The sequence below is a fragment of the Leptidea sinapis genome, chromosome 33, assembly GCF_905404315.1.
Source record: "Leptidea sinapis chromosome 33, ilLepSina1.1, whole genome shotgun sequence".
Taxonomy (NCBI): Eukaryota; Metazoa; Arthropoda; class Insecta; order Lepidoptera; family Pieridae; genus Leptidea; species Leptidea sinapis.
The window spans coordinates 3,978,495-3,991,623 of NC_066297.1; the positions used below are offsets into that span (position 1 = coordinate 3,978,495).

The following is a 13,129-nucleotide window of genomic DNA, read 5'->3' on the forward strand; positions in this document are numbered from 1 at the left end:
AGTATATATAACCTAAAAGAGTTATTATGAGAAAAATAATTATTGTGTAGCTAGAGTGATTACTTTATTTTATATTTGGCGCTTCTTTCAAGATCTACACTGATGCTACTGTAGCGCCCCCCTAATTTTATGCATTTTGACGTAAACTTTTTCATATACACAGATGATTCTCCTTGCCTCTACCCTCTATACTTACCTTCTACAATCCCCAACGCTCACCAACGGTGTATGAGTGTGTCAAGTACCTACACAGTTTTTTTTTATGGAATAGGAGGACAAACGAGCGTACGGGTCACCTGGTGTTAAGTGATCACCGCCGCCCACATTCTCTTGCAACACCAGAGGAATCACAAGAGCGTTGCCGGCCTTTAAGGAAGGTTTACGCGCTTTTTTTGAAGGTACCCATGTCGTATCGCCCCGGAAACACCGCACAAGGAAGCTCCACAGATACGTCTCTCCTCAACTCCTCAACAACGTGACTAATGAAGACACTCACCATATCATCAAATTGTTCCTGAAATCTCTTAGCAGTATCTTTGTTCTTCTTAGGTCTGGCCAGCAGGTACAGCTTCTTGATATCCGGACATGACCTGAAAGTTTATTTGAGTTTTAACAATTATTTATAACATTTTCTAAATTACATAACATCACTACATATTATAAAACAAAGACTCGCCGCGTCTGTCTGTCTGTCTGTTCGCATATAAAATTACTGTGAAGTACAGTTTTATTTCATTTTCATTCATTAATTTTATTCTCGAATACGTATATTCGTTTTTTTTCTGTTGACAGGACAGCGTTCGTCGGGTCAGCTAGTTCTTCAATGTACATAATATTAGAGGGATCAAGCGGACAAGAGGTTCACCTGTTCACCTGTTAGAAGGTATACACCAGCCTCACGTGGTCGTCAGCAATACCACTAGTCAAGAGATGCGTTGCCGGCCATTAAGGTCACGCTAGACGATCATTCTTACATACAAAAGTAGTATGGCGCCTACTACCCTGATTGACGGTGTACATTAAAATGAAAGATATATTTACTTGTCTCAATATTATCTAGCTGTATATGGAAACAAAAAAGTAAAAAAAGAATATGTTTTAAAAGTGAAAGGCGTCGAGACTTCCATATTTCAACAGTAATCTTAACTTATCTTTGGGCGTAATTAAATACTTATGGAGTTTGAAAATGGCAAGCTGTCACCATACTTGGATAGATTAATTACATAAAAAATTTAAAAAATTAAATAATGTTATTTTGTTTACATAATTCAACTCGCTTGTAATACAATAACTAGCTTTGACTCGCGACTTCGTCCGCGTAGAATAGTTCCTTTGGGCAGCATTTTCATTTTATAGGATACTTTGCAAATAATACACATATAAACTGCTCCTTCCACTGCTGGTGGCGCTCTTCTGTGATACAGCGGATATCCCTTGTCATTGTGGATAGTCTTCAGAACTTTAATATCCTATTTCATCCCCATGTAGGGCAAAGTTTAAAAAATGCTCGAACAAAAGTTTATAAAATCACTACATTGATATGTACCTAAATATAAAGCTTAAATCAAAGTCAAAATAACAAATTTAGAGTTTTATCACCGAAAATGACGAATTCCCATACAAACTTCCATCCCCTATTTCAACCCCTTTATTTATTTTTCACAATTAAAGGCTGTGTCCTTTTCCAAACTCTAGTCTATCTCTGTATTAAATTTCATCAAAATCGGTTTAGTGGTTTAGGTGTGAAAGCGTAACAAACAAACTTACGTTCACATTTATAATATTAGTAGGGATTAATAATACCGGAGTGTGTATGCCATAGTGCACTAGCTTCTTACTGCTCTTTTCAGCGTGTATCACTTTCGCACATGAAGTTGTATGAGATAGCACACATGCTATATCATATGCATGCTATCTCATACAACATGCTAATTGCTATCTCTTATATGCATAAATGTATTTAAACAGCGGCCAACAACGCGTTCGAGCTGTCCGCGTCGTGTAATGAACCCTTAAGCTAGGGAGCAAGCTAAATAAATTCTTCAGAAACTTATCCTTACATGTTAAAGTCAAGATTTGATCATCCTTCCTGATGTTAATATTTTAAGATAACGGGTCGCTCCAGTCCGGTCTATCAGAGCAGCGCACTTGCTGTCGGACTGATCACTGTTTATGTCAGACGTGACAAGTGCGAGATAAACATGAAGACATCAATCGTGCATTGCGCTGATTCACTGACCTCTACTATATACCACTGGACTGGCGGCTGTCAAATTGCTTTTGTGCCTGATTGATATTCGCCATTTTGGCGCTGTTGGCCATGTAGCGAGAGTCTGCGGTACTAAAACTAGCGATGACAACCTATTTATTGTCATAACAAAATTACGTTACAGCAGTTTTTAGATGTTTTTATAAATTATTTGTGTTAAAAGACATAACATTTATATTTGTAAAAATACACACATTGCATACAACGTAACGGCCAAGAGGGAACGGATCAGAACAAAGATTGTGAGTAATCTGCCGATTCAGAACAATCAAGATAGCCTAGTTGAGTTATTGGCAAGCAGGTAGGAGAACAATCCAGCGATAATTTTGAATCCGAGATCAGACTGAATCTGAGATTGCAGATACAATATTAATTTCGGGCGCTAGTGGACAACATAGATGGTGGGAAACTATTATCAAAAAAAATTGTGTATTTTCTTACGTTGATTCTTGAAGTATAAATAATACGGAAAACGAACGAAATTGAATTACAAAATGTAAAAATGCTTCGGAGTATTGTACGTTCATTCGAAGCCATTTGTATTACGTACGTCAAAATTAGTTCTCTGTACGCTCGCGAGTGGCGCTTCAAATAGACACAAAAACTTGCTGTCAAACATAATATGGAACAGCCTGTCCAGTGGTATTTATACAGGTGATTACAGTCAGCTCGATAATCTTTTTTGTCTTAGAGCCATATTTAAGTTCCGATTCCGAAATGGAAGATACAGTTGGAGCATGAATAGCTATAGTTGACAATGTATTGATTTACATCATACTTTACAATAATTACAAAAAGTTAGTGTTAATTAATCATCGTGAATGAAACTACCCCACCGAGAAAAAATAGGATTACAAAGAAACTTAGTTAGAGATCCGGAAACTACGGAGATAACAAAAATCTATTAATCTATATCTAATCAAAAGCAGGACACGATAAGAAGTATATTTTTCCAAAATTAAAAAAGAAGTAACTACAACAACTTACGTATCAGAGCCATCTAGCGGTAAATGGTGGAACTCCTTAATTATTGCTGAACTGAGGTTGCATAAAAGCAACTCATAATAATAGTTGATAGATTCGAGTTCCCCAACAGACGTTTAAATAATGAATGACTGTTTAAGGTTTAAGCGGCCGTTAAATATTTTAGTGTTCATCATGCACTAACCATTGATTACGTACTTTAACCGATTGATTAACGATTGTTTAACGAAGTAGCAAACGTAGGTTTACCATTGTTTTGCTTCACGAGGTGGTAGATTGTATGACATGTCTGATTCAAAATAAACTTGCAAGACGCTTTGAGTTATATTTTTAAAGAAGATGTATTACTTAGATGATTTTAGTGTTCGAGTTTTTCTTCCATTTTCACTTTCTAAAACGAAAAAATTATCATGCAATGTTTATTTACTTGGTTCTTCGGCAACAATAACAATGTCAATAAAATTGACATAAGGAATGTTGCTAAATGGTTGCTAAATTAAAAAGTTCACGCTATGGACATAGCTTTGATGAAACGAGCATTACATTTTGCATCATTATTATGTCCATTTTTGTATGTCATTCTGCTATATATCAGCTTGGTTATAGACAGTCTCTCAAAGAAAAAAATAAAGAAATAAATATTATGACTGTTCATTGTCAGTATATTTATGAAAAACTTATATACATATTTTCACAAAAATCGTCACATTTTGCTCTTAATAGTGATTTTCATTACTATTACACTAGAAATAAGGGATTGCTTGTAAGTAATTATATATGCTTCATTAGATACTAGCTTTAAGGGTAAATGTATATACTTTTATAATAAAGTCCCACACACTGTTCAGGCATTCTCTATAAATAAATTTAAATTTCTTATTAAAAAATGTCTGTGTCGTAAATCCTACTCCACAGCTGAATATCTAATCCGAGAGCCCAATAATCATAATCTAGTCCTACTAGTCCTACTAGATTATGATTATATTTGAGCAATAGCAATGATAGTACAATATTGTATATTTCATTAAAAAGAGCGCAAAAAAGAATTCTGGGAGAGTTTCTTGCGCCGTTTCTTCTCTCTCAGAGCACCATTTGTTTTTTAACTTTATGCCTTTCCGCCAAAAGCCTTTTATGTCCTTTCATTTGGTTAAAAGCAATTACTATAACTGAATACATATAGTGTCACTGTACACAGTAAGGTTCACACCATTCGGTCATTAGTAGATAATTCATTCATTTAAAAACGCTGGGTGAGCAAGCCGTTGGATAAAAATTCATGATGAACACGAAAAAAACTTGGCTTGAAACGAAAGAGCGCCATCTAGTGATAGTAGAGCGAAACATCATACACGCCATACAAATCGTAGTTAACATTTACGCGATCGAATAGGTAAATAATATCAGACTGGTTACGTAATGAACGATTTATATTATAATTTGTGAACTCAAGCCTGCATTTAATAATTAAGTACAATATTCAAGAGTTGTAATGATTCTTTACTTTATTGAAGTTGTACTTGTTTAGGCGCGTTATGAAAAAATGATGACTGTGAAATTTTAAGATGCGCCCGTCATCACTGTAACACAAAAGTAACAGGGTAAAGTTGGTTCCTAAAATTTTCTGACGTTTGCGACAACAGTTTTTTTTTTGTTTTTTTTTTTGGTTTCTTCGTCCATTCTAAATAGGCAAAGGGTTCAAGCCCATACAGCCGTATTCGTTATTTAATAATTAATTCTCAAAGCCATCGTTGCACGAGGAATAAATAATTTTAAGGATTTTTGCTTTGTTAGGCCAAAAAATTATAACTTCTTGCGTGCACACACACTTTTTTTAACTACAATGATTTTATCGCCCAAGTTGCCTTTTTTAATTTTAGATATCAGATAATTAATTCAGCGTTCCTGGTCTCTATGGTAAGTTATGTGATACCCGGCGTGACGGCTGTCTCCAAGTACGTTCACCAGCATTCACTCAATAGTTTATAGCAAACAGTTTTCCTTCTCACACGATCACGTGACAGCCAGCGAGGCACCACACGGCATCAGAACGAGGACGGAATCTAAACAGCTTCATTACAATTCATTCTTTGTTTGCGATTTTTTTTATTTAGACGCGACTACTGCCTAACGCTTGTGAATACTTAATAAAACAAATATAGAACTGGGAAACTAACAGGATATACTATAATATATATATATTACTAGCTGACCCAACAGGCGCTGTTCTGTCAATTGAAAAAAAAAAATATTTATGTATTCGGTAATAATGTACTCTAAAGCCATCGGAAATGTGTAATTAAAGTTAATGAGTTAAAAATAAAACGAAAACGTATTTCTGATTGATATAAATGAATTAAAAAAAATTAATATCGAATTTGTGTAAACAGCTTTGACATTACCACTTTATAATTGCCTATTTTTAAAGTATTAAAATGGATATAGTAAGTTATTCTTAAGAGATAGACATATGCCATCGCGGACTTTTCTGTAGATCTAAGAATCTTCATATATATAAAATTCTCATGTTGCGGTGTTTCTAGTTAAACTCCTTCGAAATGGCTTGACCGATTCTCATGAAATTTTGAGTGCATATTGGGTAGGTCTAAATGTTAAGGGTGGTCCACGCCAAATTATTTTTCTTTAATTTGTTTGATTATGAGTCAACATTAAAAAAATACATACAAATTCAAATTTTCACCCATCTACGATCAACAGTTGCTTTTGTATCGCGATTTTAATATCGGCAATACAACGTTTGCTGGGTCAGCTAGTATTTCTATAAGATACACAATTTGACCATACAGAATTTTGTTATACCTCAAAGACAGCGTTTTCGTTGAAAAAACCCTTAACAAATTATATACTAAAACCTTCATCGAGAACCACGCTATCCATTGGTGAAGGCGGCATGAAAATAGGTGTAGTTGAAAGAAAAAGGATGACAGAAGCCGGACCTAGTGCGTAAACTACGATAGAAATAGTTCTACGAGTACTCTGGACCGTATTGTCACGTGTACGGATCGGGCTCTGATCGGACGTAGTGTGCTTTCGCTCTTATTGTTAGATAGCGACAGGATCGGAGAAATAGTTACACATAACGCTTTTTTAGACCAAGGACGAGTAATAAAATAAGGACTCCGTGTCACCTAACATAACAGTGACGCATCAAAACATGCAAGTTAACGTGTAAATACAAAGTCCACGCACACATTTACGCTTATATAAGCCGATCAGCCGCCATTATGACATCTGCCATCATCTGTGACGGATCAGTTTACGTCGCAATAAATTATTTTAAAATGCTGCCGTGTATTGAGAAATTGTGTAATATTAAAAAATCGGAGTTAAAAGTAAAGTAGCTATACAATACTATGACTAATAACGGATCATAATTAGTGTTAGCTGGTATACCCCGTAACTGCACACACACTAGCATAAAGGTGCTTCACTTGTTAATATCACGGCGCGGAGTCCTTATTTTTTTCACCATAGGTCGTTTTATAATGTGTTGCCAGTTAGATCTCGTCACTGTCGCAAGCTGGTGTTTGCCCAGTCTCTCATACACAACAGTCGTACAAACAAAAGATTGTTTACAATGTTTGCTTGTGTTCACGTGTTAGGTGTAGCGCACAAGGCAGTGACGGGCGAAGGTAACATTAACATGGGGTTCCTGTCGACGGCCACACTTGATATTTCTCACAGGCACACAACATGTTTATCGTCCGCTAATTATATTCGCAACTCGCGAGCTGATGTCACTCAGTACACGTTACGTCACAACGTATTTCTAACACACACACTGTGTTACAAACAAACAAATGAACATACATATTACTAGGTAAGTATAAACATAATATTGCGAAACCGAAGTGGCAGTGGGCAGGACCTTTTCGAATGAGTGGTAGTTTTTGACATCCAATAAGTGATATCCTATTTTGAATAAAATATTTGAATTTGAATACTTACTACTTGAAGAAGATTATACTTAATAATATTATGTATATCATCATCATCGTCATCAGCCGGAAGACGTCCACAGCTCGACAAAGGCCTCCCCCAAAAAATTCCACGATGATCGGTCTTGCGCTGCCCTTATCCAACATACTCCAGATCTTGAACAAATCCTTGGTCCATCTTGTGGGGGACCAACACCACGTCTTCCGGTACGTACGGTCACCATTCGAGGACTTTACTGCCCCAAAGGCCATCAGTCCGTCGGAATATGTGGCGTGCCTACTGCCACTTCAGTTTCGCAATAATTTCGACTACATCGGTGACTTTGGTTCTCCAACGGATCTCCATACTTCTAATTCGATCGCAGGGAGATTCGACTATGAGCAAAGCTCTCTCCGTTGCCCTCTGAGCGACCATGAGTCTTCAGACAGTGCGGTATTTGGGACGAGAAGATTTTATGGAATTACAATTTCACGCGTTTTAATCAATTAAAAAGTATTTTATTTAAATGTGTAACACGCGCGTTAATATCATAGACAAAACATTAAAACAATAGGTTGAATTGTTCCGTAGCTCGAAAAACTCAAGCTATTTGATGCGTGTAGCAGGAACCGGAAAATTAACCCAACCACACACAGAATGTACACATGTAGAGGCGTTATGTGAATGTTCAAATAATCATTGAGTGAACAAACAGCTTAATACTGGAAGTAAAATATGTTAATAATAAGTCAATAACGACATGTTTGACGTGTTCTACGAATTGATTATTGAAGCTAAAACTTCTTTAGCATCGTTGTGATTTGAAAGTCGATGAAACGAAAAAGCGAGACAAATGAGACAGACACATATATTATAAGACTTAACATGAGAGAAAATGAGATAGGAAGATTTTGGTACCAGGCGAACAAAGTTGAAGGAGAGATTGTCTTATGTAAATTCTATCATCATGCGCACGGCGTATGTCTACATAGACACCAGAAGAACATAAATATGGTAGCAGTGATAGTAATGTCTTTCACAGCGGTTGAAATCATATGTGATCCAAGCAAATAATTATATATTATCTACAGAATATGAGAAGAAAATTAATTTTTTGTTTACAATTTTCTATCTTTAATAGACATTAAAAAAAAAATCAAAGAACCGCTTACTTTTACAGTTGGATCCATGCGAATCATTCAATCTAGATATAAATAGTATGATTAATTATTTACTTTCTACCAATACTATTTAACATCACATAGTTTTGTTATTTTTGTAAAAAAATGTTAGTATTAAATTAAAAATGCTTCTAATTTTGAATTAAAACTCGTAATAAAGCTGTCAAAATTGTTGGAGAGACGAGTGAACATTAACTTCTTTCTAGGGAGAGACTTCCACGACGTCTTTCTAGGGAGAGACTTCCACGACAACGTGGTCACTCAGCTGTGTCAGGACCGTCCAAGAACCAAGCCGATTCTGAACCAGCTAAGTCAGAAGAAGCGGCCCTTTAACACTCATGTCTTATTTCTACCTACTTATAATATTGAAATTCGGCACCTAAACGATTTTTTTAGGGTTACGTTAGGCAAAAAACGGAACCCTTATAAACTTGGTAAGTAGATGTATTCTGTGAACCGCATTAAGATTTTCGGGGTTATTTTGGGGGTTGCCTATACTTAGAACTGAAACTACCAGTGGGAGGCTCCTTTGCACAGGATGCCGGCTAGATTATGGGTACCACAACGGCGCTTATTTCTGCCGTGAAGCAGTAATGTGTAAACATTACTATGTTTCGGTTTGAATGGCGCTGTAGCCTGTGAAATTACTGGGCAAATGAGACTTAACATCTTATGTCTCAAGGTGACGAGTGCGGTTGAAGCGCCGCTCAAAATTTTGGGCTTTTAAATAATCCTGAGCGGCACTGCATTGTAATGGGCAGGGCGTATTAATTTACAGCAGTTAAATGTCTTGCTCGTGTCGTCCCTTATTTTCATTTAAAAAAAAAAGAGAAATCTCTATTTACCTATAATATTGAAATTGGGCACATATGAAGCTTTCACAATACAAAAACAAAAAAATCCAAAAATAGTTTCTTTTAAATCATTATTTCAGAAACAAAATCACATAGCGATACATACATACTATTCTGGCTAACTGCGCAGTAGTTTGTCGACAGTAATTTTCGTGTTTTGCATATATTTTAAATATTTGTCTCCTAACCAATAACATGTTTTGGGCTGTGACATTCAATAGATCCTACCAATATTTCGTATGTCTATCTATTATAGACATTGTGCTTGGTAATTGATTATGTTATGATGACCGCTATCAGTATTGGAGGTGGATTGTAATGTGAGTTATTATTGATGAGTCATTAGGGTTTAGCAACTAGATACATAGTGTAATATTGTACGAATAAGATATCAATTAGAAGAGTTATTCAAACAAAACAAAACTAATAACTATATTTACAATACTATGACTACATAAAATTAAAACTTAGTTTACGTGGAAGATTGGATAGATAGGCTGATCCGTTGATTGAAATAGCTGCCAGCGCTTGGCTTTCCAGTAGCCTTATTGAGCGAAGATAGTACTTCGAACTTTCTCCGCGCCTCTGGGCCCCTTGGGCCAAGTGTCACGACACCAAACGGCACAAAGATGCATGACTCACTGAGACCGACATATCTGCTACGCTTGCTGTCTTCGGCAGTCGAAGCAGCAGCCTCAGCACCAACAGACGGAACTTGGACATGAGAAGGAGCCAGAGTGTCGACGCAAGTCGCGTCCCAGACCAGCGCCGTTCCCGTACCCAAGCCACCAGCGTCAATTCATCAGGACGCTTTCCATAGCGGCTGGTATTTATATATACCATTTGGCTCTAAAGCACCTGGTATATTAAGAGCGGCAAATTTCCTGCGGATGACTTCATTAATGCTGGCGTGAAGACTGATACGGCCTGCCGATTTTAGGCAGGATAACAATAATAAATTATATAACTCTTACTATTTATATTTCAAAAATAAAACGATACACATTACTATCCTAATCAATGCGAATGTTTAAAAACAATCTAGGAAAATAAAATAATTAATTTAGTAATAATTACTCATTTACTAATCTATATTTAGGTATTATTTTAATGATACTTGTTACGGAAACCTGCTGATCTAATTTAAAGATTTTAACACACATGAGTTGAATGTAGGGTTGCGAACTTTTATTAGAAGAACTAGAGTACTTCTTAATTCAAAAAAGGTCAATAAAGAGTACGCACTTCCAAAAAATTATTCTCAAAACGATATGTAACTTGACATTGACATTAATGACATTAGTGGGTGCGTTCAGAAACGTCCAAATGTTGCTTGGTGAATTGGTGATACCAACATACGTGGGTATACACTGAAAATGTTTAGAACTGGCCAGTTAGAAACAGTGCTAATGAAAACTTTTTTTGAATTTCAATTTTAGAAATCTTTGGTAACCTTATGTAGTATATAGCATTCATTTGTCGACGACCAGAAACACCTTCGCATGGACTGGTGTCGCCAAATGTTAGATAAGTTCAACGACGGTGACTCAACACATCTTGACATCGTCACAGGTGATGAAAGCTGGATATATTGCTACGAATCCAAAAGACAATCAGCTCAGTGGGTGTTTCCTTTCGAGAATCGGCCAACTAAGGTAAAGAAAGGAAGAAGTCAAGGAAAAAAGATGATTGCCTCATTCTTTGGCCGGAAAGGTCATTTCGCGACAGTTGTTTTAGAAGATGGTTACAAAACTGGTGTGTCAATCACTGTTTGCCTGTTGTCTTGGAAAAAATTTGACAGCAGCGCCCTCGAAGCAGGATCCTCCTTCACCACGACAACACGTCAGCGCACTCCGTAAAACAGACTGTTGAATTATAGACTATGGTAGGTGTCGAGATAATGAGTCATCCGCCATACAGTCCTGACCTGCACCCTGCGACTTTTATTTATTCCCAAGAACTAAAGATAAAATTCGAGGTATTCGCTTAACGAGCCCTGAAGATGAGGTGAAAACGTACGAAAATGAGACCCCTAAGGAATAATGGGCCCACTGCTTTTATCAGTGGTTCCATCGAATGCGACAATGTATAGAGAGGAACGAAGATTACTTCGAAAAACAATAAAAGCATTGGCAACTTTCTACATTAAGCCGTTTCTCATTTTCTAAAAATATTTAGTGTTACCTAGGTATTATTATTAAGTAAATAGTTGACTTTTTACTATAACAATATATTAAAAGTAAATAGGCGAGATCGGATCAGAAATGAGGAGGAGGATCCGCAGGAGAACCAAAGTCACCGACATAGCCCAAATGATTACAAAACTGAAGTGGCAGTGGGCAGTGCACGTAGGGCAGAAAAGTCTTCGAATGGTGACCATGTACCGGAAGACGCGGTGTTGGTAGGCTCCCCAACTTGTAGAGATATTTGGGGGAGGTCTTTGTCCAGCAGTGGACGTCTTCCGGCATTCTTATCTTCATTTTAGTTATAGATTAAAGAGTACGACTGCATGATATAAAGTACAATACCCTAGTTGAATGGGAGAGCTTAAGCCGTATTTATTTCTTTAAAATTTAATAAATATTGGGAAATTAGTTCCTACCTATCCGACAATTATGCCAATATTTTGAAGAACATGTGGTCAGTCTGTAAGGTTGTTAATGAGTATGTAAAATAATGACAATCATAATGTTAACACGAGCAGCAAACATAATATACTTGTTATGCCTACTACTCGGTTAAGTTATGAAGCCTTTAATTGGGCGATGTATATGCTTTTACATTATGATCCCAGAAAATGTACAAAAAAATGTGTTACGAAATTTAAAAGAATTGTTAAAATACGTTTGTGTGGTTACTATAACATAAATGAATTTCTTAATCATACCACAGACTGGGGATGAAGCGAACACCCTCAGGCTCTTGATTATTGTACGATATTACATTGAAGTCTATATTTTTATAAATAAAAAAAGCCCGCTGAGTTTATTGCGCCCGTTCTTCTCAGGACTGGGGCAGTCTTTTTTCAATGGGTAGTAATGGGTAGTTTTTGACGTTCAGTAAGTGATTTTTGATCCTATTTTGATTCTGAATCCTCATTTCAGTATATTCAATTTTTTATAAACATATTAAGTAAAGTCTTAGGTCAAGGATTGGTCTCCGCTGCGCTCCAACCAGATACTGCAGGTGTAGTCGCAAAGTGCGGCAACTTATAGGTACTACGCCCTCGTACTCGAGCCAGTCTCGAACAATGTGTGACGTTGAAGTGCCACATGTTATGCTTAACTTTGCTACTAATTGAAACTAAAATCCCGGGTTGCATAATAAAACTTTGTAACAATAATACTACAAGAAATAAGAAAGACACTGGTGTTACAAAATTTGAATGATGCCACGCACACAACTATGTAATAGTTGCCGTAATAAAAAAAGCTATTGTTCTTAGGTAGTGCGGTATCTAGTTGGAGCGCAGCAGAGACCAATCCTTATTCTAAGAGTAAAGTTTTTTAAAAACGGATTGCATTTTATTAATGTTAGTCTGTTCCCTGTGGAACGTCCACGTCGGGTTAAACAATAAAATGTTAAATTTGTTATTAATAAACGCGTTTAACTAACTACGTAATGTTTATTCATTAATCTGTGTATTTTTATAAGATATATGATTTGATCTGTGTACTTGTTTATAAAATCAGAGTTATAATAATTAATAAAAGGCATTTATTGTCCCAAAATTAATTCCTTTAGAATTGTTTTTAATGCCATTTCTAACACTACCACCGTTTCGGAAACAAATGGCGCTCTGAGAGAGAAGAATCGGTGCAAGAAACTCTTCCAGTATTCGTTTTTTGCGCTCTTTTAATAGTATAATCATAATCTAGTTCCAGCCTGTATATATAATATATATA

At 36.3% G+C, this 13,129-nt stretch overlaps 2 protein-coding genes across 2 annotated transcripts in view; both read right to left on the reverse strand.

Annotated features, from left to right (window-relative positions):
* Positions 1 to 13,129, reverse strand: part of LOC126974656 (putative fatty acyl-CoA reductase CG5065) — a 467,988-nt gene that overhangs the window by 146,113 nt on the left and 308,746 nt on the right. The window lies entirely within an intron of this gene.
* The window catches only part of LOC126974655 (fatty acyl-CoA reductase wat-like), a 72,546-nt gene that overhangs the window by 11,283 nt on the left and 48,134 nt on the right, over positions 1 to 13,129 (reverse strand). Inside the window, exon 3 of the mRNA XM_050822196.1 lies at positions 497 to 590. Coding sequence (XP_050678153.1) covers positions 497 to 590 — 94 coding nt within the window. The remainder of the gene's footprint in view (positions 1 to 496; positions 591 to 13,129) is intronic.